Source organism: Tachysurus vachellii, chromosome 26, assembly GCF_030014155.1.
Source record: "Tachysurus vachellii isolate PV-2020 chromosome 26, HZAU_Pvac_v1, whole genome shotgun sequence".
Classification (NCBI taxonomy): Eukaryota; Metazoa; Chordata; class Actinopteri; order Siluriformes; family Bagridae; genus Tachysurus; species Tachysurus vachellii.
This window is the reverse complement of record NC_083485.1, coordinates 12,710,743-12,734,349: the sequence shown is the minus strand read 5'-3', so window position 1 is coordinate 12,734,349 and position 23,607 is coordinate 12,710,743. Positions and strand designations below refer to the sequence as shown.

General features: G+C 40.3%; 3 protein-coding genes across 5 annotated transcripts in view; 1 reads left to right on the top strand and 2 right to left on the bottom strand.

The window, feature by feature from the left end:
- Positions 1-9,169, bottom strand: part of tprn (taperin) — a 21,807-nt gene extending 12,638 nt beyond the window's left edge. The window contains exon 1 of one of the 2 annotated variants that reach the window (XR_009647839.1): positions 7,039-9,169. Coding sequence is in view for 1 of the 2 variants with exons in the window: in XM_060862811.1 (XP_060718794.1) it covers positions 7,039-9,039 (2,001 nt within the window). In the remaining variant the exon portion in view is untranslated. The remainder of the gene's footprint in view (positions 1-7,038) is intronic. The other variant, XM_060862811.1, reaches the window with a different exon arrangement.
- Positions 9,170-11,932: 2,763 nt separating this feature from the next.
- tmem203 (transmembrane protein 203) lies at positions 11,933-15,441 on the bottom strand. Of its 2 annotated transcripts, none has more exons than XM_060862882.1 (2): positions 15,304-15,441; positions 11,933-12,808 (listed from the first exon to the last, which is right to left on the bottom strand). In XM_060862882.1, exon 2 carries the CDS (start codon positions 12,730-12,732, stop codon positions 12,319-12,321), a length of 414 nt encoding a protein of 137 aa, XP_060718865.1. In that variant the 5' UTR covers positions 12,733-12,808; positions 15,304-15,441; the 3' UTR covers positions 11,933-12,318. The 2 variants fall into 2 exon arrangements, with proteins under 2 accessions (XP_060718865.1, XP_060718866.1); XM_060862883.1 differs by lacking the exon at positions 15,304-15,441 and adding an exon at positions 13,020-13,078.
- A 12-nt stretch (positions 15,442-15,453) lies between these two features.
- On the top strand, positions 15,454-23,607 carry alad (aminolevulinate dehydratase). The gene is made up of 12 exons (XM_060862881.1): positions 15,454-15,526; positions 16,602-16,724; positions 17,273-17,323; positions 18,178-18,274; positions 18,369-18,504; positions 19,012-19,095; positions 19,185-19,273; positions 19,802-19,857; positions 19,954-20,041; positions 20,126-20,212; positions 22,319-22,448; positions 22,746-23,607. The coding sequence occupies exons 2-12, from the start codon at positions 16,606-16,608 to the stop codon at positions 22,802-22,804; spliced, it is 996 nt and encodes a 331-aa protein (XP_060718864.1). The 5' UTR covers positions 15,454-15,526; positions 16,602-16,605; the 3' UTR covers positions 22,805-23,607.

The following is a 23,607-nucleotide window of genomic DNA, read 5'->3' as shown; positions in this document are numbered from 1 at the left end:
TTATAGAGAAAGAGAGAGAGAGAGAGAGAGAGAGAGAGAGAGAGAGAGAGAGAGAGAGAGAGATGAAGAAAAAAAAGAGAGACAAAGAGACAGACAAAGACAGATAAAGAGGTGAACATAGAAAAAGAGAAAGAAAGAGAGAGAAAGAGAGATAGAGATCAGGCTGCTATGAAGAGACTGGAGAGAAAGAGAGAGAGAGAGAGAGAGAGAGAGAGAGAGAGAGAGAGAGAGAGAGAGAGAGAGAGAGAGAGAGAGAGAGAGAGAGCAGGCCGCTATGAAGAGACAAGTGCTGGAGAGAGAGAGAGAGAGAGAGAGAGAGAGAGAGAGAGAGAGAGATTGGGGCATGGAACAGGGGAAACCTCCAAATTGTTCATTTCAGAGTAACACCACGAATAAATACCCACACCAATCACGAGTTTAAAAAACTTAATAAAGTAATCATTTTCTAAATGTTTCTAATCATATGATTTATATTTATTTGACAAATGTACAATTAGCGCTCTAAACTATACACTTTACACTAAACACTACAATCATAACCACAAACTCAATGATTTAGTCAGAAACTTAAGCTTAAAAGTAACAAAAACACACCTTGGGGCTACAAAAAAAGACACAAACACACACACACATACACACACACACACACACACACACACACATATAGACACACAAACACACGCACACACAGAGTAATGATTCACCACAGCGTGCGGCTTGAGCACATTGTTTCTTCTTGAACGTGACACATGTGAAGCAGTGTGTGTATTTGAATGCAGTTTGCATTATATTTTAAATGCACCCTACAAAAACAAATTTCCCTAGAGACTAGGCACGGTCGATACTGAAACTCAGTAACGCCGACGCTGGTTTCCATTGTGAGGTCTGAATTGTTCTTTCAGGTTTTTTTTTCTCCATCTGTATTTCCTGAAAAGTTAAAAGTTAAAGAAACACTTTAAAGATCAGCGTCTAGACTTTACACACTCCATCGTGCCCACTGCTCTCAAAGATATCATCGTCCTGCTCTCTATACCGTACTCCTCTACACACACACACTCACACACACACACACACACACACACACACACTTCCTGAATTAAACATGGCAATGACAGTGGAGGCTGAATTCTAATTACATAGACTCCTTTGTAGAAGGGTGAGGGACACGACAGACACGTTCACACACACTCACACACACATACAACACTGATATGGGCCCGCACAATAGAAAGCACATAAGATCACTTAATCACCTTCAGCTCAGAAATCTGTGTCACAAAGCAAGATACAACAAAGACAAAGTCACACACACACACACACACACACACACACACACACACACACACACACACACACAAATGAGCTGCAGCAGTAACAGCATACATGTGCGTTTGTAAGTCTGCCCTTCCTCTAAGCTTGGTGCTACACTCGAGGTCAGGAGCCGGCCGAGATAGGAGGAAGAGGAAGTGATGTAAGACAGGAGCACAAGTGGAGGATGTGTGTGTGTAGGGGACAGTAACATTAGGATGGTGGGATCAGGGTGGAGACAAGCTTGTCCCTGATGAATTATTAAACATGGTGGACTTTCACACAAGTCAAACAGACAGGAAGCTGACTGCAGGAGCATCCAGTTCAACTTCCTGTGTGTGTCAAGTTACGCCGTACGTCCTGCGAGGGAGAAAGTGCGCGATGCAAATTTTAATTTTGGATTTTGAGTGAAAATTTGGGGGGAAAAGATTAGTGTAAACTAGAATACAACCTCGAAATTTCACAAACGTTTTTGTGACGCTGATTTTATTCCGTACTCACGAGCACTCGTAATAGACCATGCTTTCAACTACATGTCCAATAAGACACAGACACAGAGGCTCTTTAACCCTTTCATAATATCTCACATAACTTAGAGACGTTTTTTTTACATCAGGTAAATTTAGAAAAAAATTTACAGGCATATAATTGTCAAACAAAGTAAACATTTTCATAGAAAAATGTTAAAGACAAAAAAAAAAAATTTGAAAGCAAAATGTGGAACTAAAGGTTACGATAACTAAGATCAAATATTGAACTATTTTGAAGATGTAACAATAATTAAATCACACACACACAACTGTTATTACATGTAACCTAATTGCACGTCATATTATACTGTTATTACATCTAGCATGGAACATAACTACATGTCATATTCAGTTTTGATTCTTCTTATTTCTATTCATTCTTATTTTTAAGTGATTTTGAGGTTGTTTTATTTCACCGCAAGTTGTACACTGTGTTTAACCGTGTACATGACAAATAAAAACTCGCACATGCTCTCAAGCTCTAAGCACACTGCCCTGAACTGATGTGACGTGATGCTACATCAGAGCCGCGCCTTTGTCTAATCCGTTACAGAAAGCAAACAGACGCTCAAAAGGAAGTCGGTACAGACAGGTCGCCGCTCGGCTGACATCTGACACTGCAAAACGTGACATATTTACCATCATTTATTCATACTCTAAAGTTCAAAAGTTCTTCAGCATTCCCACAAAGTACTATAAAGCAAAGAGTAAAGTGACCTACTGCTCTGTACTACTCATTCAAAGCACTCGATTAACAGCGTATCCAAAGAGTAAAGTGACGTACTGCTCTGTATTACTCATTCAAAGCACTCGATTAACAGCGTATCCAAAGAGTAAAGTGACGTACTGCTCTGTATTACTCATTCAAAGCACTCGATTAACAGCGTATCTAAGTATCGCTAAAACCCATAAACTGAACATTCATTGTTAATTGCAGTGTGCTCAAGTGTAGCAATTTTAAATCACGGGACAGCACGTGCCACTGACACACACACACACACACACACACACACACGAATATACATATATGCAAACACTTTCTTAATTACAAATCACTTTATACCAAAAAGCAGGTCAAAGCCTTATCCTCAAAAACAAACCTTGACGATTTTCTTTTGTTGTTTTTTTTTTTTTTTGCTTCTTCCATCCAGACAAATGATACATTTCCAAAAACGGAATAAATATTTTGTGTCTAAAGAAAGAGGATGCTAAGCTGGACAGCATTTTTATTTAAGGTTGTAAATACATTTAAAAAAAGCAGGTTGTTTACTTGTTTTTTTAGTTTTGCACGCACTTTAAAATTTTATTGTCAGTATCTGGCTCCATTTTACATTTGTTACACAATCTTACACAATGCGTCTTTAAATCAGGCTGAATGGCAAGGCATTAGCTCATATGAACACTACATCATAGCACCCTAGAACAAATGTAGTGCACTATAAACAAACTCACATACACCTGTACACCTGCTTACAATTATGTGCCCAATGTCTCCTCAGATTCCTATTCTTGGCTGACAGGAGAGGAACCAGTCATGGTCTTCTGTTGCCCATCAATGCTCTCAAATGCATTAAAGGTTATTGAGTGGTTATTATATGGAACAGGCATAGCTTTCCAGGAAATTTGGACCTTTCTGGTTGTTCTCCTCTGTCCTCCGTGAGTGTTTTGTGGTTTATCCTGTGTGAAGTCTAAATACTGTTGGAAATATCTAAATCACTCAAAGCAGCCCATGTGGTGCTGACTCTCATGTCACATTGAGTCACAGTAAGAGATCACATTTTCATTCTGATGCATGAAATGAATGATGCTGATGAAGCAGAACGAACGGCATGAACGAGCAGGTGTTCGGATAAATAAAGTGAGTAGAATTCCACTTTGCCCAAAATAATGTGGTGTTATTTATATTTCTAAAGCTCCAGACTTCACGCTTTCATTAACCAGGACAGACTACAAAAAAACGTTGATGACCAGTACAAATGAAGTAGTCCGCTTATATACTTTGTCCTGTATATTTAATAAACCTTTCCTAATTATAGCATAAAAGCACAAAAAGTGATGGTCTCTGTCCGCCTGACAGCATCTGGAGCTTCCAACAGGCTTTTCTTACTTTCCTTTTTGGCACCTTTCCATTTCGACTGCGCGTCTATCCAAACTGTGAATCCACTATTTTTTTTTTCTATCCAACATTTTTCACGGAACAGCTGAACTTTTTCCAGCCACAAATCATAAAACAGGAGGAACTGCAAAGTCCAACCTAAACTCTTGAAAGCAAACAGCATGTGAAGTAATCAGGCCATAAACCTGAACCTTAAAGGAGACGGAAAGTGTGGATCACATCAGACGCTTAATCTACTTAAGGAAACAACTGGAAAAGAACAGCTAGTCCACAAAAAGAGAAAAGGAAAGGGAAAGAAAAAAAATGTTGTGTCCTCTGTGCCCAGATTCCACACAAATTGCATGTTGTTAAAGTTGCCACAATTTCTCAATCCCATCCGTCCAAAAGCTTCAAAGTGGTGAGCGAGCTTAGAAAGAAATGAAAGGCCTAATTCTAACAGAGTCTAGGGGACAGGAAGCTGTGCTGCTGTGGTCAGGCTTTAAAGACAGACATGTTGTACCTGTCTAGGTGTGACAGGCACCACAGAGAGATAAAGAAAGAAGAGGTCATGGGTATTTATGGCTAACTGGGATTTAAAAAGGGAGTCGGCTAAATCTGTCACCGTGTGAAACAAGATCGACTCAGTTGTGACACTTGATATGCATAAAAGCAAAACGATACAAGTGTGTCACTGGCAGTAGGAATGGACCATTGTAGTGAAGAAAAAAAATCACAAGTTCACTTATAATAATAACTATAATAAATTATAATAATTATATAATAATATATGTTTTATTATATTTCATAATTTTGACATTTAAGATTTCATATATGTATAAATACACACTGGAACTGCAGCCAATCAAAGGGTATTTAAATGTGCTTTTGGTTGTATTTTAGACAAGATTTTACATTTGAATAAAATTAGATTTATGATTACATTCTTTAGATATAACATTTTTTTTTTTTCATACATTTTTTGACAAAAATTCTCTCGATCCCTGTCAGGACAGATCACCCGAGCTAGTTTACCCCCGAATCCTGACCATTTATAAATAAATATAAAAAAAAATTCCTGTCCGAATTCTGTCTAGTTCGCTTTTATTGGCTATCTGAATAGACTTAGCAGTAAAGATTGTAAACAGTTATGAATACGAGTTAAAAGTCTCCTCACAAACCTGTCAATTTAGCTTGTTAGTTAGCTAGTTAGAATAATTCACAGTAATGATAAATTTGGTAGGAAGTACTGAAGTAACAGTAATGAAGTCTTTATTAATGTCTTAATTAAGTCTTGATTAATATCTTATATCATTCTTTCACTTTTAGATATTTAGTCAAATTTACGTTCAACTGCAACATGGATTAAAACCAGCATAACGAAAGGGTCGAGAAGAATATCTGCTAACTGTAATAGCCACAATGACAACAAAAACAAACATGACATACCTAAACCTCTATGTTTACCATTGTACTGAATCTCCGCTGTGATTTTGTTGTTATTCAAAATATAATCCATGGTAGTAGATAGCTTGTTTTACCAGCTACAAACAATTGACAAGTGGAAGTGAGACTGGTCCAAAACAACAGCTTGGGTTTAGTCATTTGTAATTCACAACAATCGTGTTTAAGGATTAAATTAGATTTAACCTGAAGTGTTGAAACTTTAAAACAAACACTTAGCTGTAGTTTAGTAGTTCATGTAGAAGAAAATCATTAAAAGTCGATATGTTAGATTTGTTTTGCCCTTGCAGAAATGCAAGACTACGACACATGACTTTACACAACAAGACCTTTCGTTCATGTTCAGGTATCAATAAATCGAGCGGTGGTCTATATGAGCCGACATGATGATAACTAATAAGTCAGCAATAATTCTCTGATCCCTCTTGATGACTGTGCTTCACAATCATGGCTGCACCACCCTAATTTGAATCTACAGCCCAGAGGAATTTAGTTCCAGCCTTAATCTAACACCCTAATCCAGGTTATCGAGGCCTTCAGTGTAATCTGATTACTAGGCTGAACTACAGCAACAAACATTCGTTAAATGTTGTCTGTTTCAAATCTCTGTTTCTGGTCTACTTTTTAGACTTACTTTGTAACTCTAGTAAGAAACAAGTTCTAGTTTTATTTAACTATTTAACCAAGTCAAACTAAGAATTTTAGGAGATTCTGAAGGTATGTAGAGCAATATTAGTTTCTAATTATTGGACTTGGAGCTCTAATTAAATTTAAAACTTTAGTCTTCATGCCAGTTAGCAAAGCTCAGTTCATTGTTTGCTTGTATTATGTATTGATTCTTGTACTAGAGCACATTTTCTGCGATTATGGGGAAAATATCATATTTTGATGCTCAAACACAAGTTTGCTAACAGTGGGAAAGCTAACAAAACAAACAGTACTTATTTCAATACAAACACATTTAAGATAGAGAAAAACGTCCAAAGAAACTTTTGGGACAAAACTGATTCTTAATCACTAGTCAATGTTATAAAAAGAACTGAAGATACCTGCAATAACTCAAAAGCCTACCACAAAGTCCACATTATATTATATTGCCTGGATATAGCCTAATTTCTTAGGATTATATAATACAAGAATGCGAGACAATCAAAACAGCACTTAAAAAAGTTCAATATCACATCCCTTAGCAGTCAGGTTTTCCAAACTAAACACAAGCACTTAAAGCAAATGTCTGATGAGACCATCAGGACAATAAGCCTCATGTTCCAGATAAGCCAAGAATAACACTATACTCGAATACATAAGGCAGCGGTCCATAAAAATAACCTAATATGGTATATGACCACACAGTATAGCAGCAGTAAGAGTTACTGTGTTTGGAAACATAGAAATATGTGTGGACTTGTGATCTACTTGAGGTGGAAAGACCACACACAGTTATTGCATGCACTCATGTTCTTTTAAATCTTATATAAAGTAAAATAAAACTAAATTAAAATCGAATGCATATATGATTTAATTGTGATGCGACAGACATGCTTTTGTTCCCTTAAAGCCGCTTTTGTTCCCTTCAATAACCCTTAATATAACATATTCATAACAATTCCCTTCACACAAAATCTTTTAATTAACATATTTTACCTTCTTTCCTGTGGAGCCAGTCTTGGATAAACAGGATCGGCCCAAAGACAGGTATCCACCGATCACTTCAATATCTTCTGCTGCCGGGTAACGCTTTTTCAGTAGCGTGCCCACCTGGACATAAGGAGCCTCCGCAGAGGAAGGTGACCCCTGTGGCACTGTGGCAGGCTCCTGAGCTGGCTCTGGGACAGGCTCCTGGACAACAGGAGTGTTAGGCTGGGGATCAGTCCTGCGCTTTGGGACCACTGTAAATGTGTTTCCTTTCCTCCTCTGCACCATAGGGCTGGGGAAGGGTGGCGAGGACTCCCCCACTATGTCATCAATATTAGTAACGGGCAATTTCTCAAGTGCTGGCTCGTGAATAGAGGATGATATTGACTTTGTGAGTGAATCAGGTGAAGAGGATGAGGTGGGGGAGCTGGGCCTTTCGGGACGTGTCAGTTCTGTTGTGTCTGGCACAGGTGGCAAGGGGGCCACAACAATTTTTACTGGAGACGCAGAAGCTGGAATGGTTACAGCAGGCGTTGGCACTGAGGGTACTGAAGGTTCCACATGTGGGCTAGCAGGAGACATAATGGGGCTCGAGGGCGCGGTGCTGCCAGGCGCTGACGGGACACCGGGCCGCTTGGGGATGACAGTGAAGGAATTGCGAGACTGGAGGCGTAGGTTGGCGAGAGCACGAGCCTGGACATCGCTGGCAGACAACGTAGACAGATCTGGGCGCGGCGAAGGCCGGATCTCAAATCTGGTTGAAATAAGGGGCAACGTGGGACTTGCCAAGGACTCGGCACGGGCACAGTGGCTCTCCGGAGAGCATGGCACCTTCGCTTTGGACACCCCATCAGTGCTGTCCCAGTCCCTTTCCCTTACAGGTTTGGACTGACTCCTCTCTGTCTCCTCTCTACTGTTGACAGTGACACTGCGGCCACCTACGGTCTCAAAGCGACGTCTGAAGGAAGACACAGACTGAGGGGATCCCGGAACAGGGCTGCTACTTTCAGAGCCATTTGGAGACTCGTGATATTTCCTCTCGGAAGACTGGAAGACTGGATGGCTATAATACGCTGGCAGGCGAACAGGAGAGCCAGGTTGTGGGCACGGTGCACATTTTGGCACCACATCTGGATGATGGAATCTGGCTCGGGGACCTGAAAGGACGGGACTCGTGTCTAAGTCTAGGAGGTTCTCCGAACTGCGAGACTTCCCGTGCAACATGCCGTATTTCCTGTCGAATTTCTGCAGCATGCGGCTCACTGTGCCCTGCGCCTGCGCCAGGTCGGAGAGCTCACAGCGCCCCAGCGTGCTCAGGTTCTCCTCGCTTTTACTCAGCGCTGTATCGTAGATCACCACTTCCTTTGCGCGGATTTCAGTAACCGGACTACCTGTGCGGTCCAGCAGGTCACCGAGAGAGCTGTATCCGCTAAGGCTGCCGTTCTGCTGCAATCCGGATGCAGGGAAGTATTCTGGGTCGGATTCAATGATGATGATGTTCTCAGCGCGGATGGTCCGTACACCAGGCACAGAGCCGTACATCTCCAAGATATGCTGCAGCGGCCGGGACGCGCTCTCTCGCTCCCGTCGTTTCTTGCGCTCCTTCTCCAGTTTGATAAACGGGTTCTCCTTAATGGGACCCAGGCTCTCCTGAAGCACGCCGTTGTCCGTTATTGTTTTCTCCGTTGATGTCGCTCTGTCGTTGGGGTCCATGGCCGACCAGGGGTCTTTTGTTTTCACCGGTGACACGTCCGGGGATGTGGCGGTGGCACCGCTGCGCTTTCCCGCAGGCGTAATGGTGTACGTCCGGCTAGAATTCGCTCCCATAGCCTCCTCCTTGCCACTTCCCGTTAGCTCGCCATTAACCCGAGCCGACACGGAGTCGACACCTGGCCCAGACCCGCCGCCCTTCGCTTTCCTCCGCTCGAGCAGCTCTCGTTTCCAGGCCGGCATTCTCGAGCCCTCCTTGCCGGCCTCTTGACGGAGCAGACCGACGTCCCCAGCCGACATGACGAATGATAATTAACGAGGGATAACCGATAGCAGGGGACTCGGAGCAACCAAAGCTCTCGGGGCTGAAAGAAAGCGACTAGCGGCGCTGTTTCTCGCACATCTTTCTCGTCCCTTTGCTGATTCTCGCGTGATGCTGCCTGCCTGTAACGCGTAGCCCCGCCCCCTGCACCTGTAATCACTGACGTCAGTCTTTAAGCTCCAACGCAGCGCGCCCATTGGTGCATACACTTTGAGACACGCCTATTATTTACATATCGCCCCGCCCATATTTATCTTTTTCATTCTCTATTATAAATAACAACGCAGTCCGTCAAATCTGCCTGAAAATGTGCTTTATTTACAAACAAAATTACCCACAAGATATAAATAAATAAAACAGGGCTATTTATGAGTCTATGAGCAGGCGAAGAATCATGGATTAATCAAACACATTTACCGTTATAAATAAAATAATATGAGAACATTCACTGTCGATCTGAAGGAACAGCCCAATGAGCTGAGATAAATAAACATGAATCACGTGATCTCGCTGTAATAAGATGAATTAAGGCAAGATAAATACAGAAAGGCTAAGGGACTGGTTTATGCTAAGGTTTAATACGAGTATAGCATCATTTTTAACTATAAATGGATTTATCTTTTATCATTAACCCTGACGGGGGGGCGGGGGGACTGAGAGAGGGGGAGACATAGAGGGGGGGACATAGAGAGAGAGACTGAGAGAGAGACGGGGGCATAGAGAAGGGGGGGCATAGAGAGAGAGACAGTGAGAGGGGTAGCAGAGAGACAGAGAGAGAGGGGGGGCAGAGAGAGAGAAAGAGAGAGAGGGGGCATATAGAGAGACAGAGAGAGAGGGGGGCAGAGAGAGAGAGAAAGAGAGAGGGGGCATATAGAGAGACATAGAGAGAGGGGGGCAGAGAGAGAGAGAAAGAGAGAGGGGGGCATATAGAGAGACAGAGAGAGAGGGGGGCAGAGAGAGAGAAAGAGAGAGGGGGGCATATAGAGAGACAGAGAGAGAGGGAGACAGAGGGGGGGGGCAGAGAGAGAGAGAAAGAGAGAGGGGGGCATATAGAGAGACATAGAGAGAGGGGCAGAGAGAGAGAAAGAGAGGGGGGGCATATAGAGAGACAGAGAGGGGGGGCATGGGGGGGCATAGAGAGAGAGAGAGACAGAGATAGAGGGGGGCAGAGAGAGAGAAAGAGAGAGGGGGGCATATATATAGAGAGAGAAATAGACAGACATAGAGAGACATATGTGACATATATAGTGGGTGTGGTTGTGGGTGTGGTAAAGTGGATTTATACAGCTGTGGGTTTTACACAATAGACTGTAGGCCTACAACATGACCAGTCATAAATAGCGTCCAGAGTTCACTTACAACAAAATATGAGGCATATCAGAGATCTTTTGTGTAATGATTATAGAACTTCAAACACAGGAAATTGTTCATTTAAAAATAGCCTACATTGTGTTTGTGTTTAATGTCACAATGTCGGGATTATTCAGATCTGGAAAACATTTAAACTAAAAAAGCTGACACATGATGTCTCATACGAATGGATGGCATAAAAAAAAAAACTCACATATCATCAGCATATTTATTAAATAAATCACATCGGGTCATTGTAATTCTTTTGTTTTGGTGTTTATTTACCCTTGTTTAAATCTAAAGCTGTATAGTTGTATGGCATGTACAAAGTGTGCTATAACAGTTCATTTTCATCATTAAATAACAAGAACAAGAAGATGAATGATAACATTCCTGTTCTTCTTCTTCTTGTTATTTAGGTATTATTATTATTATTATTATTATTATTATTATTAGATTATTATTATTATTATTATTATTATTATTATTGACGTTGTTGTTACTTAGGTATATTATTATTATTATTATTATTAATTTTCTTCCGCTTATCCGAACTACCTCTGGTCACAGGGAGCCTGTGCCTATCTCAGGCGTCATCGGGCATCAAGGCAGGATACACCCTGGACGGAGTGCCAACCCATCGCAGGGTACACACACACTCTCATTCACTCACGCAATCACACACTACGGACAATTTCCAGAGATGCCAATCAACCTACCATGCATGTCTTTGGACCGGGGGAGAAAACCGGAGTACCCGGAGGAAACCCCCGAGGCACGGGGAGAACATGCAAACTCCACACACACAAGGCGGAGGCGGGAATCGAACCCCCAACCCTGGAGGTGTGAGGCGAACGTGCTAACCACTAAGCCACCGTGCCCCCCTATTATTATTATTATTATTATTATTATTATTATTATTATGATGATGATGATGATGATGATGATGATGATGATGATGATGATGATGATGATGATGATGTATTTGGTGTAGGTGTTGTGCTCTCAGCTGGACATTATTGTATTTTGATTGTATTTAGTCTCCATGTACTCGTGAATACTGTTACTACTACTACCACTACTACTAATAATAATAATAAGCAGAAGAAGACAAAGAAAATAATGTTTTGCTCTACGTTCCGCGCATTAAATCCTTTTTTTGTCTCGTGTGTGTTTGTAACAGAGACAATAAACGGACGCTTTAATGAACCGAAAAATCAAACTGCAAATGATTCATAAAATAGTGACTCCTTTGAGGGTTTTGTTCTATTTATCACAGCAGCGCCATCTCGCGGTCAGTCCATGCTTACTCTGCAGCCGGATTATTAATTATGTCTTATTTTAATATTCGTTGTTTTTATTTTATTTGTTTGTTTTATATGTAGGGACTGGCAAAGCTTGATATTAAAGCTACAAAGCTACAATCCAAAAATTTATATAAACTCAATTATACTTAGGCAGAACTTAGTTACATTCATTTAAACAAGTAAGTCAGTAAAAAAGTAAGAGAACACAGAACAATTTAAAGTGTATATGTTTTATTTACAATATATACAAATAAAGTGTTGAAATTACACAGGCAAAAGAAGAGCAACCTCATTATGAGAGAGAGGATGTTCATTCAGCATGTAGGACATTAGAAAAATAACCCCACAAAAAACACACAAACAACCCAAACACACACAAAAGATTGCACTGTAATGGGATATAACGACACCATGTTTATAGATTTGAGCCAAGACCACATTACAAAAAATTGTCACTTAAGCTGCAGCTCTGAATTGTAACCAAATCTCTCTCCGATTTAAATAGCATACACAAGATCAAACAACGTCTCGGGAATGATCGTTCAAGTTCACATGGGTGGAGCCAAACATTTAAAATGGCAATGATCTGTCATGTTCATACTAATTAACGCGGCATGCACGAATCATGAGCAGCTGCAGGAGGACGAAAAGTGGCGACACGACGAGGCCATAGAGCGGGTCACGTGTCTGCTCGTGCTCGGCCAGTTTCTGGCAAAGCAGCACCTCGCAGACCAGTTTGAGGCTGAGCACGGTGAGCACCCAAAGCAGACGCAGCACAGCCAGTCGCTCCTCACCTTCCTGATACAGGCGGATGGAGACAATGGCTGTGAAGTAGGTGCTGAGGCCGTCTGCGGCAAACAGCGGCACGAACACAAGCCACCAGCTCAGGCTAGCCAGCAGGTCAATGCGCAGAGCCACAAGCACGCTGAATACCAGCAGAGCGGCAAGGTGGAGGAAGAGCTCGAAGGTGGCAAAGCCGAGCCATTGGACCAGCTCACGCAGAGAGAAAAGCATGGTGTGGTAGAACTTGCACTGCTTTAAGGGATGTCAGGCCAGCAGGTCATGAAGAAAGGATCATTATTTGGTCATTCTGAAACGATAAATAACCAATTAATCATTTATTGTAGGTCAACATTGTATGCACTGTCTAAAGAAGATTTAGAGACTTTAATATCTTTGACATGTTGATTCTTCTACAGCAACAAGAATGACAAAAATGAAATCATTTTTAAAAGTTGCTTATAAATGATTGAGGAGGTTAAAGTGAAATACACGTGTTTTGGAATTGACTTTGTACATACATGTGTATATGGTGTTCACATGTAACATTCTGAGCATGTTCCTAACAGCTCATTTGCATGTAGCGACACCCACAAACCCCATGAAAGGTCAAGTGATACAAACAGCTGGAAGCATGAAATGAATGATGAGGGTAAAATCTATTACTACCACTACCACTTCAATATTATTATTATTATTAATAATAAATAATAATAATAATAATAATAATAATAATTAATCATTCTTATTAATAAAGTACAAGCTAAATCCTCCTAACTTTAGAGTTTATGGCTCTGCACAGACAGACCAACCTGTTCTCTGTTTATACAGCACCATTTCTTTCGCTATAATTTAAGAATTCATGTTTCATTTTTTCATTTCTGAATTTATTGGTTTGTGATGGCTTGTGTTCTGTATTTTGTATATTCAATATCTCTAAATACATCACACAGCTCGTTTTCACATGAAGACCCAAAGCTCTGCTATAAATTTAAACTCAATAGCAAATTTCAAATATTATTTTTCATGTCACATTTCTTGTGTAAACACTCATATTCAGGATTTACATATCTAGCTTGATAAATGAGGACTAGTAAGCCTTTAAAGTATGATCCTTAAATTGAAATGTAATCCCTCCTGCTACTTGATTCCAGCCATGTCCCTGAGTATGGCTTACAGCTGTGACAGGACGGGGACATTTCAGTCCCTTAAACCTGTAACACATTAATGCAGGTACTGACCTGCATTTACTTCAAACAAATGCAGCATCTAATCCTTAACCTAAACAGCTAAATAGCGAATTTCTCATGGTACAGATGAAAAGAAATGCTGTCTGTTTATGTTTTTCTTTTGTTGTGCTCTCCTTTCTCTCTGTCACAGAACCTTCCCCTTATAATACACTAGATATCAGACCTGGAAGCCTGAAACAGAACCAGAACCTCCTGCTACACTAAAATCCCATTCATTTTTATTTGACTAACATTAACAGTCTTTTTATTCTAAAACATGTTTTATTCTAAAACATGTTTATTCACCCAGTTTGTGACATTCATTAATTCATTCATCTTCTACCGCTTACCCGAACTACCTCGGGTCACGGGGAGCCTGTGCCTATCTCAGGCGTCATCAGGCATCAAGGCAGGATACACCCTGGACGAGTGCCAACCCATCGCAGGGCGCACACACACACACACACACTCTCATTCACTCACGCACTCACACATTACGGACAATTTTCGAGAGATGCCAATCAACCTACCATGCATGTCTTTGGACTGGGGGAGGAAACCGGAGTACCCGGAGGAAACCCCCGAGGCACGGGCAGAACATGCAAAGTCCACACACACAAGGCGGAGGCGGGAATCGAACCCCCAACCCTGGAGGTGTGAGGCGAACGTGCTAACAGTTTGTGACATGTTTAGCACAAATAAGTTGTATTTCATTATAGGAAATAACCAAAACCTGTCACACCTGTAAAGTTGAACGTTAATTCTATGAAATGTCAGGAAGGTTGTTCCTTTTTAAAATGCACACCAGTTGCTTTTTAAGACAATAAATGCAGCACATCACATGACTGAGGGCAGTGGTGGCTCAACTGGTTAAGGCTCTGGGTTGCTGATCGGATGATCGGGTTTAAGGCCCAGCACAGCCAAGCTGCCACTGCTGGGCCCTTGAGCAAGCCTCAACCTCAACCTCAACCCTCCATGCTCTTCTGTATCATAGCTGCCCCTGAACTCTGACCCCAACCTCCTCAGTTAGGGTATGTGAAGAAAAGTATTCCACTGTGCTGTAATGTATATGTGGTGACAATAAAGGCTTCTATGCCCCGTTCTTCTATAAAATGTACACACTGTTACAAGTACTAACACTGGAGGCTCCTTCCATGAACGTCAAAGAAATAGAGAAAACAGCGTTAAAATAAACTTGAATCATTCACAAGGGTCTAAATCTTCACATCATTTAGTGTAGAATGAGAAAAGAAATAGTGAAATTAGGTATAATGTAGAAATACAACAGATGTACAACCTTGGTGCCTTCAGTAAGCAAAAGGAATCTTTTGTTATTCACGAATAATTCGCCTTTATCTTTCCACTTTGGTCTTATTATTCAATTTATTTTTAATTCTTAATCAGTAAAAAAAAGCTATTAAATCCAACAGACGTTATCAAACCCACTGCACGTGCCTTTAATAACAAAGCTAGTTGGTGCTAGTTTCATATATACAACACACAGCGTTAGCTAAGTTAGCTTTAGCAGCTAAAATTACCTATAAAACCGACCGCGTTAGCAACAAGACAGTCTTACCTAACAAACAGTGCATCCTAACAAGGCAAACGTTACATTTTCGACAACTGTGTCAACGCAGATACACGAGATAATAAACAACTGATAGAATTAGCAGAGAAAAGCGTAGAGACTAGTAATCATACGCCGTCGCATACGGATGACGTTTTACGCTAGTCTTTACCCTTAAATACAAACGTCAACCCACTGGAACAAGTCACAAGAGACGAGACCAGGCGCTGGAGTAAGGACACGTTTTAGTGTCATTTATTTGTTTATTTATTTTTAAGACACAACAGAAACAATTTTAACAATTGTTTATATACTATATATACATATCTTTATGTATACTATTACAAGAAGCTAACTTTGTAGCTAGCAAAATTAGCAATAAACTCTTTAGCTAGCAACATTAGCTCACAACTATTAACGTTTAAAGATCTAAAGTTATGGATTAAATGCGAAATCTTTGTTAAATCTTTATTTAAATATGATGAAATTTTATTTAAACACGTATCCGTGTGATCTAATCAGATGAGTTTTGTTTTATTAATATTATTGTACATAATATGTTTAATGTGATACCTATAAATTATATGATAAAAATGATAAATTACTGTTATACTTTTTACATACACATATATTTACTATAATTATGCTCACATGATGTGGTCACTTAAAATTCAACGCATCAAAAAATAATAACAATTTTATTAATACAACAAAAACAGTACCAAAATCGAAATGATGAAAAATGTTAATAGTTTAATTAAATAATAATAATAATAATTTAGAATAATATATTAAAAAAATAATAATAAATAATAATAATTTAATAGTCTGTAATTTTATTTTCATTCATAATCTCCAACCCTAACAAAGAATATATTAAATCTATCCTTTTATAACAGTGTAATGATGTTGTGTTTGATCTATAGGCATGGTAAGACTTTCTTGCCCGGGGTATCTAACATTTGAATAAATATTAGAATAAAATTATGTTTCTAAAATGAATCTATGTTACAATTATAACAAAAAAGGATTATGCATGTTTGTGCGCTGAAATGGGTGTTAAACTTGTCAGAACGTTTGCTTTACGGCTTAGTGAGCCAGTTTGTGCCTGGAGATGCTTGTGGAATGTTTGACTAGGAAAGCTCTCTCTCGCATGCATGCACGTGCAATATGAAAGAAATGTCAGTTTAACAAAAGCTGCAATGTTTCAGGTTTATGATCTTTGATGAGTAGGATTATGAAGTGGGAACATGTGATGTCTGTTTTGAGGAGCAGGTTCTTGCAGTGTGTTTATTGTGTATCTTCAGGACAATGGCACAGGCGGCAGACTCCATCCTGCACAGTGGCTACTTCCACCCGACTCTCAGATACTGGCAGACATGTGCATCAGACCTTAGACCTGACAATCTCATCTACCCCATCTTTGTAACGTAAGCATTCCTGCTTCTGTTTGCTTCTGCTTGTGTTTATGTGGAGGGAGGGAGTTACACACATACACACACACACACAAATTATTCTTACACCACAGCACTGTCTTCAATCTGATTGGTTGCTTCTGAAAAACAATGGTAAAACTGTGTTTCATTAGTTACGGCTCATACACAGGGAGCCTAGTGCTTTTCTATGCTGCACGTAATCAAGTAATAATGCTAAATAATACTCTACAGATTATATGCAGATTACCATTGAGAATGATTCATTGTAAAGTTTCCTTTAAGGCTATTTTTCTCTATTTCTTTGGCAGTCATGGAAGGGGTCTCCAGTGTTAGTGCTTGTAACAGTCAGTACATTTTTGTGCTTTTTCAGTCGTGTGATGTGCTGCATTTACTGTCTTAAAACGCAACTGGTGTGCATTTTATAAAGGAATAACCTTCCTGACATTTCGTAGATTTAACATTCACCTTTAAAGGTGTGACATGTTTTGCTTATTTCCTATGATGAAATAAAACTTATTTGTGCTGAACATGTGTCGTCACAGAGACAGTCCTGATGCAGTGGAACCTATTGCGAGCCTGCCAGGACAAGCAAGGTAACGTTCCTCATCACATGATTTCATGTCATTTTCCTGGTCTAATAAATTTATGTCTAGTATCTAAGAGCATTCCAGATGATATGTTTCGACAGTGCAGGCCACTAATTTGAATTTGTACCATTTTTAGGACTGGCCATCAGAAATAAAATGAATCATGAAAATGGAACGCTTTATTAATGCTTAATAGATGTTGAAGTTGTACAATAGGTTGAAGTTGGGGTTAAGGTTTAGTCCAGGCTGGAGAGTGGAGATAAGACATGTTCTGGGTGGATCCTGTACCAGCCCTCCTTAAACAAAGATAATAAAAAGGGGGTGGGGGGTGGGGGTGTCTTTGTTTTAAAGAACACAACCTGTTTATTACATCCACTGTTCAACAGTCAAATAAAATCCGTTCCTTAAATCCAGTGAAGTGTTATGAAGTGGCTTGGAATAGTTTCCCCAGCTCATAGTATATTATCTATAAATTACGGCCTCAGTATAATTCATGCAGTATAAATGCCTTCTGACATTGACATGCTCAGCAAATGTATATTGTATTCATTCTAGAAATATTTCAGATATAACAACAGTTTTCTTATTTCTTAAATTTCACACACACACTCAGGAGTAGATTAAGAACTTTTCTCTTTGGTATTTTCATGAGTATCATGTAAGTTCTTGTGTAAACGCTTGTATGAGGGGCTTTATAAATAAATCCATTTGTATCCGGCTTCATAATACAGGCCATTTGAATTTAATTTTTCAATTATTTTACAATATCTTCAATATTTTGCTTCTACAGTAAGAATAAGCCTGCGTGCCAGAGCAGATTTCTTGTAATAATCCCCTGTATTACATGTCACTGATTGCAGATACGGTATTAATAAGCTAGAAGGAATGTTGCATCCGCTCGTGGAAAAAGGCTTGAGATGCGTACTGATTTTTGGAGTTCCTGCCAAAATCACAAAGGTGTGTAAAGTAAAGTAAAGCTTCTACACTGCACTGTCAGGATTTTTTTATTATTATTTTTTAAGTACCTGGTACAATGTTTTTTTTTCTTCAGGATGACCGTGGCTCTGGAGCTGACACCGATGACACTCCTGCTGTTCAAGCTGTGAAGAAACTGCGAGCTCTGTTCCCTAATCTGGTGCTGGCTTGTGACGTGTGTCTCTGTCCGTACACGTCCCACGGTCATTGTGGTCAGCATGCTTTTCTTCATTGTGTGAACAGTGTGACGGACTGGCCCTGTATGGCAATTATAAAAGATCTGATATGTCTCTCTCTCTCTCTCTCTCTCTCTCTCTCTCTCTCTCTCTCTCTCTCTCTCTTTCTCTCCATGCCACCCCCTATGCCCCCCCTCTTTCTCCATGCCCCCCCTCTATGTCTCCCCCCTCTCTCTGTCTATGTCTCTCTCTCTCCCCTCCATGCCCCCCTCTCTCTCCCTCCATGCCCCCCTCTCTCTGTCTCCCCCCCTCTCTCTCCATGCCCCCCTCTCTCTATGTCTCCCCCCCGCTGTCTCTCTCTCTCTCTCTCTCTCTCTCTCTCCATGCCCCCCTCTCTCTCTCTCTCGCTGTCTCTCTCTCTCTCTCGCTCACTCTTTCTCTCTCTCTCTCTCTCTCTCTCTCTCTCTCTCTATCTCTCTCTCTATCTCTCTCTGTCTCTGTCTTTCTGTCTCTGTCTCTCTGTCTCATATCTCTCCTCTTAAGGGATCCTGCGTGAAGATGGCACCCTGGATAACGCAGCGAGCTGTATGAGACTAGCAGAGGTGGCACTGGTGTACGCACGTGCTGGTTAGTCTGAAAACAAGTGCTGTTGGAACACTCATACCTCCACCTTTCCCATTATTTTCATCTACATCTGCATCACTCTGTCTGTCCAGGTTGCCACATAATCGCCCCGTCTGACATGATGGATGGACGGATTGCGGCCATTAAGCAAACACTCATATCCAATGATCTTGGCAACAAGGTAGCTTCAGAGATCTAGGTTCCAGATTACCCTTTACATATTTTTTGTTTTAAGTGATCTTTTTATTTATATTTTGAGTCTAATTTTTATAGGACTTTCCATTAAAAAAATTTGACAATAATAAAACTATAAAACTAACGCAGAAGGATGTAGCTGGGTAATATGACGATATACTATTAATATTTATATTCATATTAATATAATGTAGCTATAAAAGCTCAGCATGACCTAGACTTTATTTTGACTCAGCTCACTTTATAGGAATTAAAATATGTAATCATATAATAATAATAATAATAATAATAATAATAATAATAATAATTATTATTATTATTATTATTATTATTATTATTATAACCTGCAGGCTAAATCCTCCATTGTTGGTTGTAGAAAATAGCAAAATATATCATAATAAATAAAAAATATCAATAAAAAATGATAAAAAAAAAAACATCATATATAATGCTTATTTTTATGAACAGAGAAATCAATTTGAAAGCAGCTGATGAAGTCACTTTTCCTCCTCAGGTGTCAGTGCTGAGCTACAGTGCCAAGTTTGCGTCCTGTTATTACGGCCCTTTCAGGTATCGCACATAATCAACTAATCACTTCTGCCTTTTGATGACATTTTTGTGTTTTACTTCTATGGTTTATTTATCAATCAAATACCTCTCTTACAGGGATGCCGCTCAGTCCAAGCCAGCTTTCGGAGACAGACGATGCTATCAGTTGCCCCCTGGTGCCCGGGGACTTGCTCTGCGAGCCTGTGTACGGAAAGCGGATAAAAAAATTACATCTTTGTGATTTGCAAATATTACTAACACTGGACTCACTGTTTTCACGACTCTTTAGGAGAGGGATGTGAAAGAGGGAGCCGATATGCTGATGGTGAAACCAGGGTTGCCTTATCTTGATATTCTGAGAGAGGTTAAAGATAAGGTTTGTATTTCAGGCACAATCATGCATGCATGAAATTATTTCTGGATAACGTACCTGCAAACTTTCCATTCTGATATTGAAATAGACATTGATGCCAGTGAACATAGACCTCAAGGTGAACTCACTGTCTCATCTGTGGTGTTCTGTTGTCCAGTCAAAGGTTTCCTGACGTTTTTGTTGTTGTTGGAACAAATTACATCTCAGACTTCGAAAACAATTCGCTTTCACAGCGAATTAACATCAAAGCCGGCAAACTGCAATTGAGGCTATTTTTTATGTTGCTTATATCGCAGCACCTCAAGTTCTCTGTTAACACATGCACGCGTTCACATAATGAACGAATAACGGCGCATCAAAAAACCATTCGTTAACCTTAGAAATTTGAAGGTAGCTGCGCTTTAGTTACTAAAAGGTTATTAATGGTTTATTTTGCCTTGCAGTATGTTTAAATATGTGTCCACATAGCGACTCTGCTGTGTGCTAATTAATTCTACTTCACTGCTTAAGACGCTGCTGCTAACTAGCTAAAGAGTTAGCTCCTTAGCTAAAAAGAAAAGAGTTGCACCTTAGCTACTGTAGCACAGCAAACTTGTTGGCGATAGTTGTGTTACAACATGATTAAAGTACTCTAACGTGAGTAGTTTAAGAAATTCAAGCTATATCGACAGCATTTATATCGTTAACGTGATTAGCACGTTATGAGTTGTCCTGTACTGAAAGTTGAAAAACATTTGCTACGGTTTCACTTGTGATAGAAAGGTCAGTTTTCAAAACACTGAATACTTGAATATTTAACAAATTCAAATCCACTTTCAAAACTCAGACATTGCAGATATCTTGCCAAAGCTACAATATGATATCTTGCCAAAGCTCTTGTTTCTTGTGGATTTTTATTCTCCTGAAGAATTACAGTAAATACATTTAAATTGCTCGTATCTTTCAAAGCATCAGATGCACACAACAACTTCCACGCATTCGTCTCTCTTGAGAAAGTGACTTGTACAGATTAAGAACTTAATTTATTCATTCATTCATTCATTTTCTACCGCTTATCCGAACTACCTCGGGTCACGGGGAGCCTGTGCCTATCTGAGGCGTCATCGGGCATCAAGGCAGGATACACTCCACACACACAAGGTGGAGGCGGGAATCGAACCCCGACCCTGGAGGTGTGAGGCGAACGTGCTAACCACTACGCCATCGTGCCCCCCAACTTAATTTATATTTTAAAGATTTTACCAAAGTAGTTTTCACATTTAATGCTCTTAGAACTCCATTATAATGTGAGCTTACAAAAGAAACGGATTTCTGAGCTTGGTTCCTCTTAAGGTTTCTTCCTCGTATCATCTCAGGGAGCTTTTTCTTGCCACCGTCTCCTCCGGCTTGCTCATTAAGGAGGCGGCATACGGCTGAGGATCCATTTGCAGCGATTTATTGACAAAATACACAGACGAAGTCAGACAGGCAATAATCAGAGCGGGCAAAAATCACGGATGTCAGAGTACAGAGGAAAATCGGCAACGATAAACAGGCAAAGGGTCAGGGCAGGCAGCAAACAATCAGAAAGGTCAGAATCAAGAAACGGAGTCGAAACGGGAAAATCAGAAACGCTGTAAACGCTCAGAATGACTGCACTAGACAAGTTGAGACCTCGCACTGGTATGAAGTTCAAGTTCAGTTTAAATAGTGAGCGGAGATGAGGAACAGGTGGTGGTGTAATCAATGTGGGTGATGGCTGATGAGGAGCGTAGTCCGGAAGCGAGCTAGTACTTTGGGGACGCCTCTCTATGCTGACGCTCGGGCGGTGTGTGTGGTTCGTTGACCGTGAAAGGATAGATGTTAGGTATATAGAGTAGCTTAATTTGAAATTTTACATTTTTTTGAAAGTTTAAAGCACTATACAAATGAATTGAATTGAATTCTTTTCTTAATACAGAATGATGTGTCAGTTGCTATCTGTAGTAATCACACATTCGCTGCAGATACAGTAGATGGCAAATATTTCGAACAGCTTCTGAGTATTCGTTAAATAAGTGCAATGCAGTGAATGCGGTTTCATTGGATAGGAAAGAAGTTTCTGAGATTTATAGTGTTCCTCCTGTCCAGCACCCGAAACATCCGCTGGCGGTGTATAACGTGTCCGGAGAGTTTGCGATGCTGTGGCACGGAGCACAGGCCGGAGCCTTCGACCTTCGTACAGCTGTCCTGGAATCCATGACCGCCTTCCGTCGGGCAGGTGAGACAAAAAAGAGGACAAGAATTACACTTCTGCACTGTTCAGTCTGTGTGATCGGTTATTTTGTTATATTTAATGAAGTTCTCCGTTTATTGTATAGAATCTTTGGTGGCTTCTTAATTGTTACCGATCCTTTCAGAAGGTTACTCTTGTTGTAATAGCATTACAGGAAACAACCACAAATAAAGATTTCCTCTTGATTTTTTATTTATGTACTGTATCTGACTCAAACCATATCTCTTGGAATCTTTTGGAATACATTTCTTAAATTTGAATCCTTCTTGTTATTATTTCCAGGAGCAGACATCATCATTACTTATTACACTCCTCAGCTGCTCACGTGGCTTACAGAGTGACATGCCCAACCGTCTGAACCGATTACTTCTGCTTTATTCCAAAGGCTTTGCAACACAAAGGGCATTGAGTTGATGTTAAAGAGACGAGTCACTGAATTCTTTCATAGAAATGATGATTTTTTTTACATGTTCTTTGTGAGGAAAAATATGCAATTTAACGTAATCCTGTCTATTGTTCCCGAGCTGTGATGATCAAAAAGTAAATATAGCAAACTAACACGTTCTGTTAGCATTAAACATGATTACACGCCTTTGATTTTTTTTGTTTGTTTGTTTTATGAGCACCATCTTTCAAAAAAAATCATTAAATTATTGATACAGACAGTTATACAAATTATGTTCAAATGAAAAAGGATGCTTTTGTGTCTCACTCACTCTCTCTCACTCATCTTCTACCGCTTATCCGAACTACCTCGGGTCACGGGGAGCCTGTACCTATCTCAGGCGTCATCGGGCATCAAAGCAGGATGCACCCTGGACGGAGTGCCAACCCATCACAGGGCACACACACACACTCTCATTCACTCACGCAATCACACACTACGGACAATTTTCCAGAGCATGGTAGGCATTTTACCTACCATGCATGTCTTTGGACCGGAGGAGGAAACCGGAGTACCCGGAGGAAACCCCCGAGGCACGGGGAGAACATGCAAACTCCACACACACAAGGTGGAGGCAGGAATCGAACCCCCAACCCTGGAGGTGTGAGGACGTGCTAACCACTAAGCCACCGTGCCCCCTGCTTTTGTGTCGATTCTGTCAATTTAATAAACACCGATTTGTTTTGTAATGTGATAAAA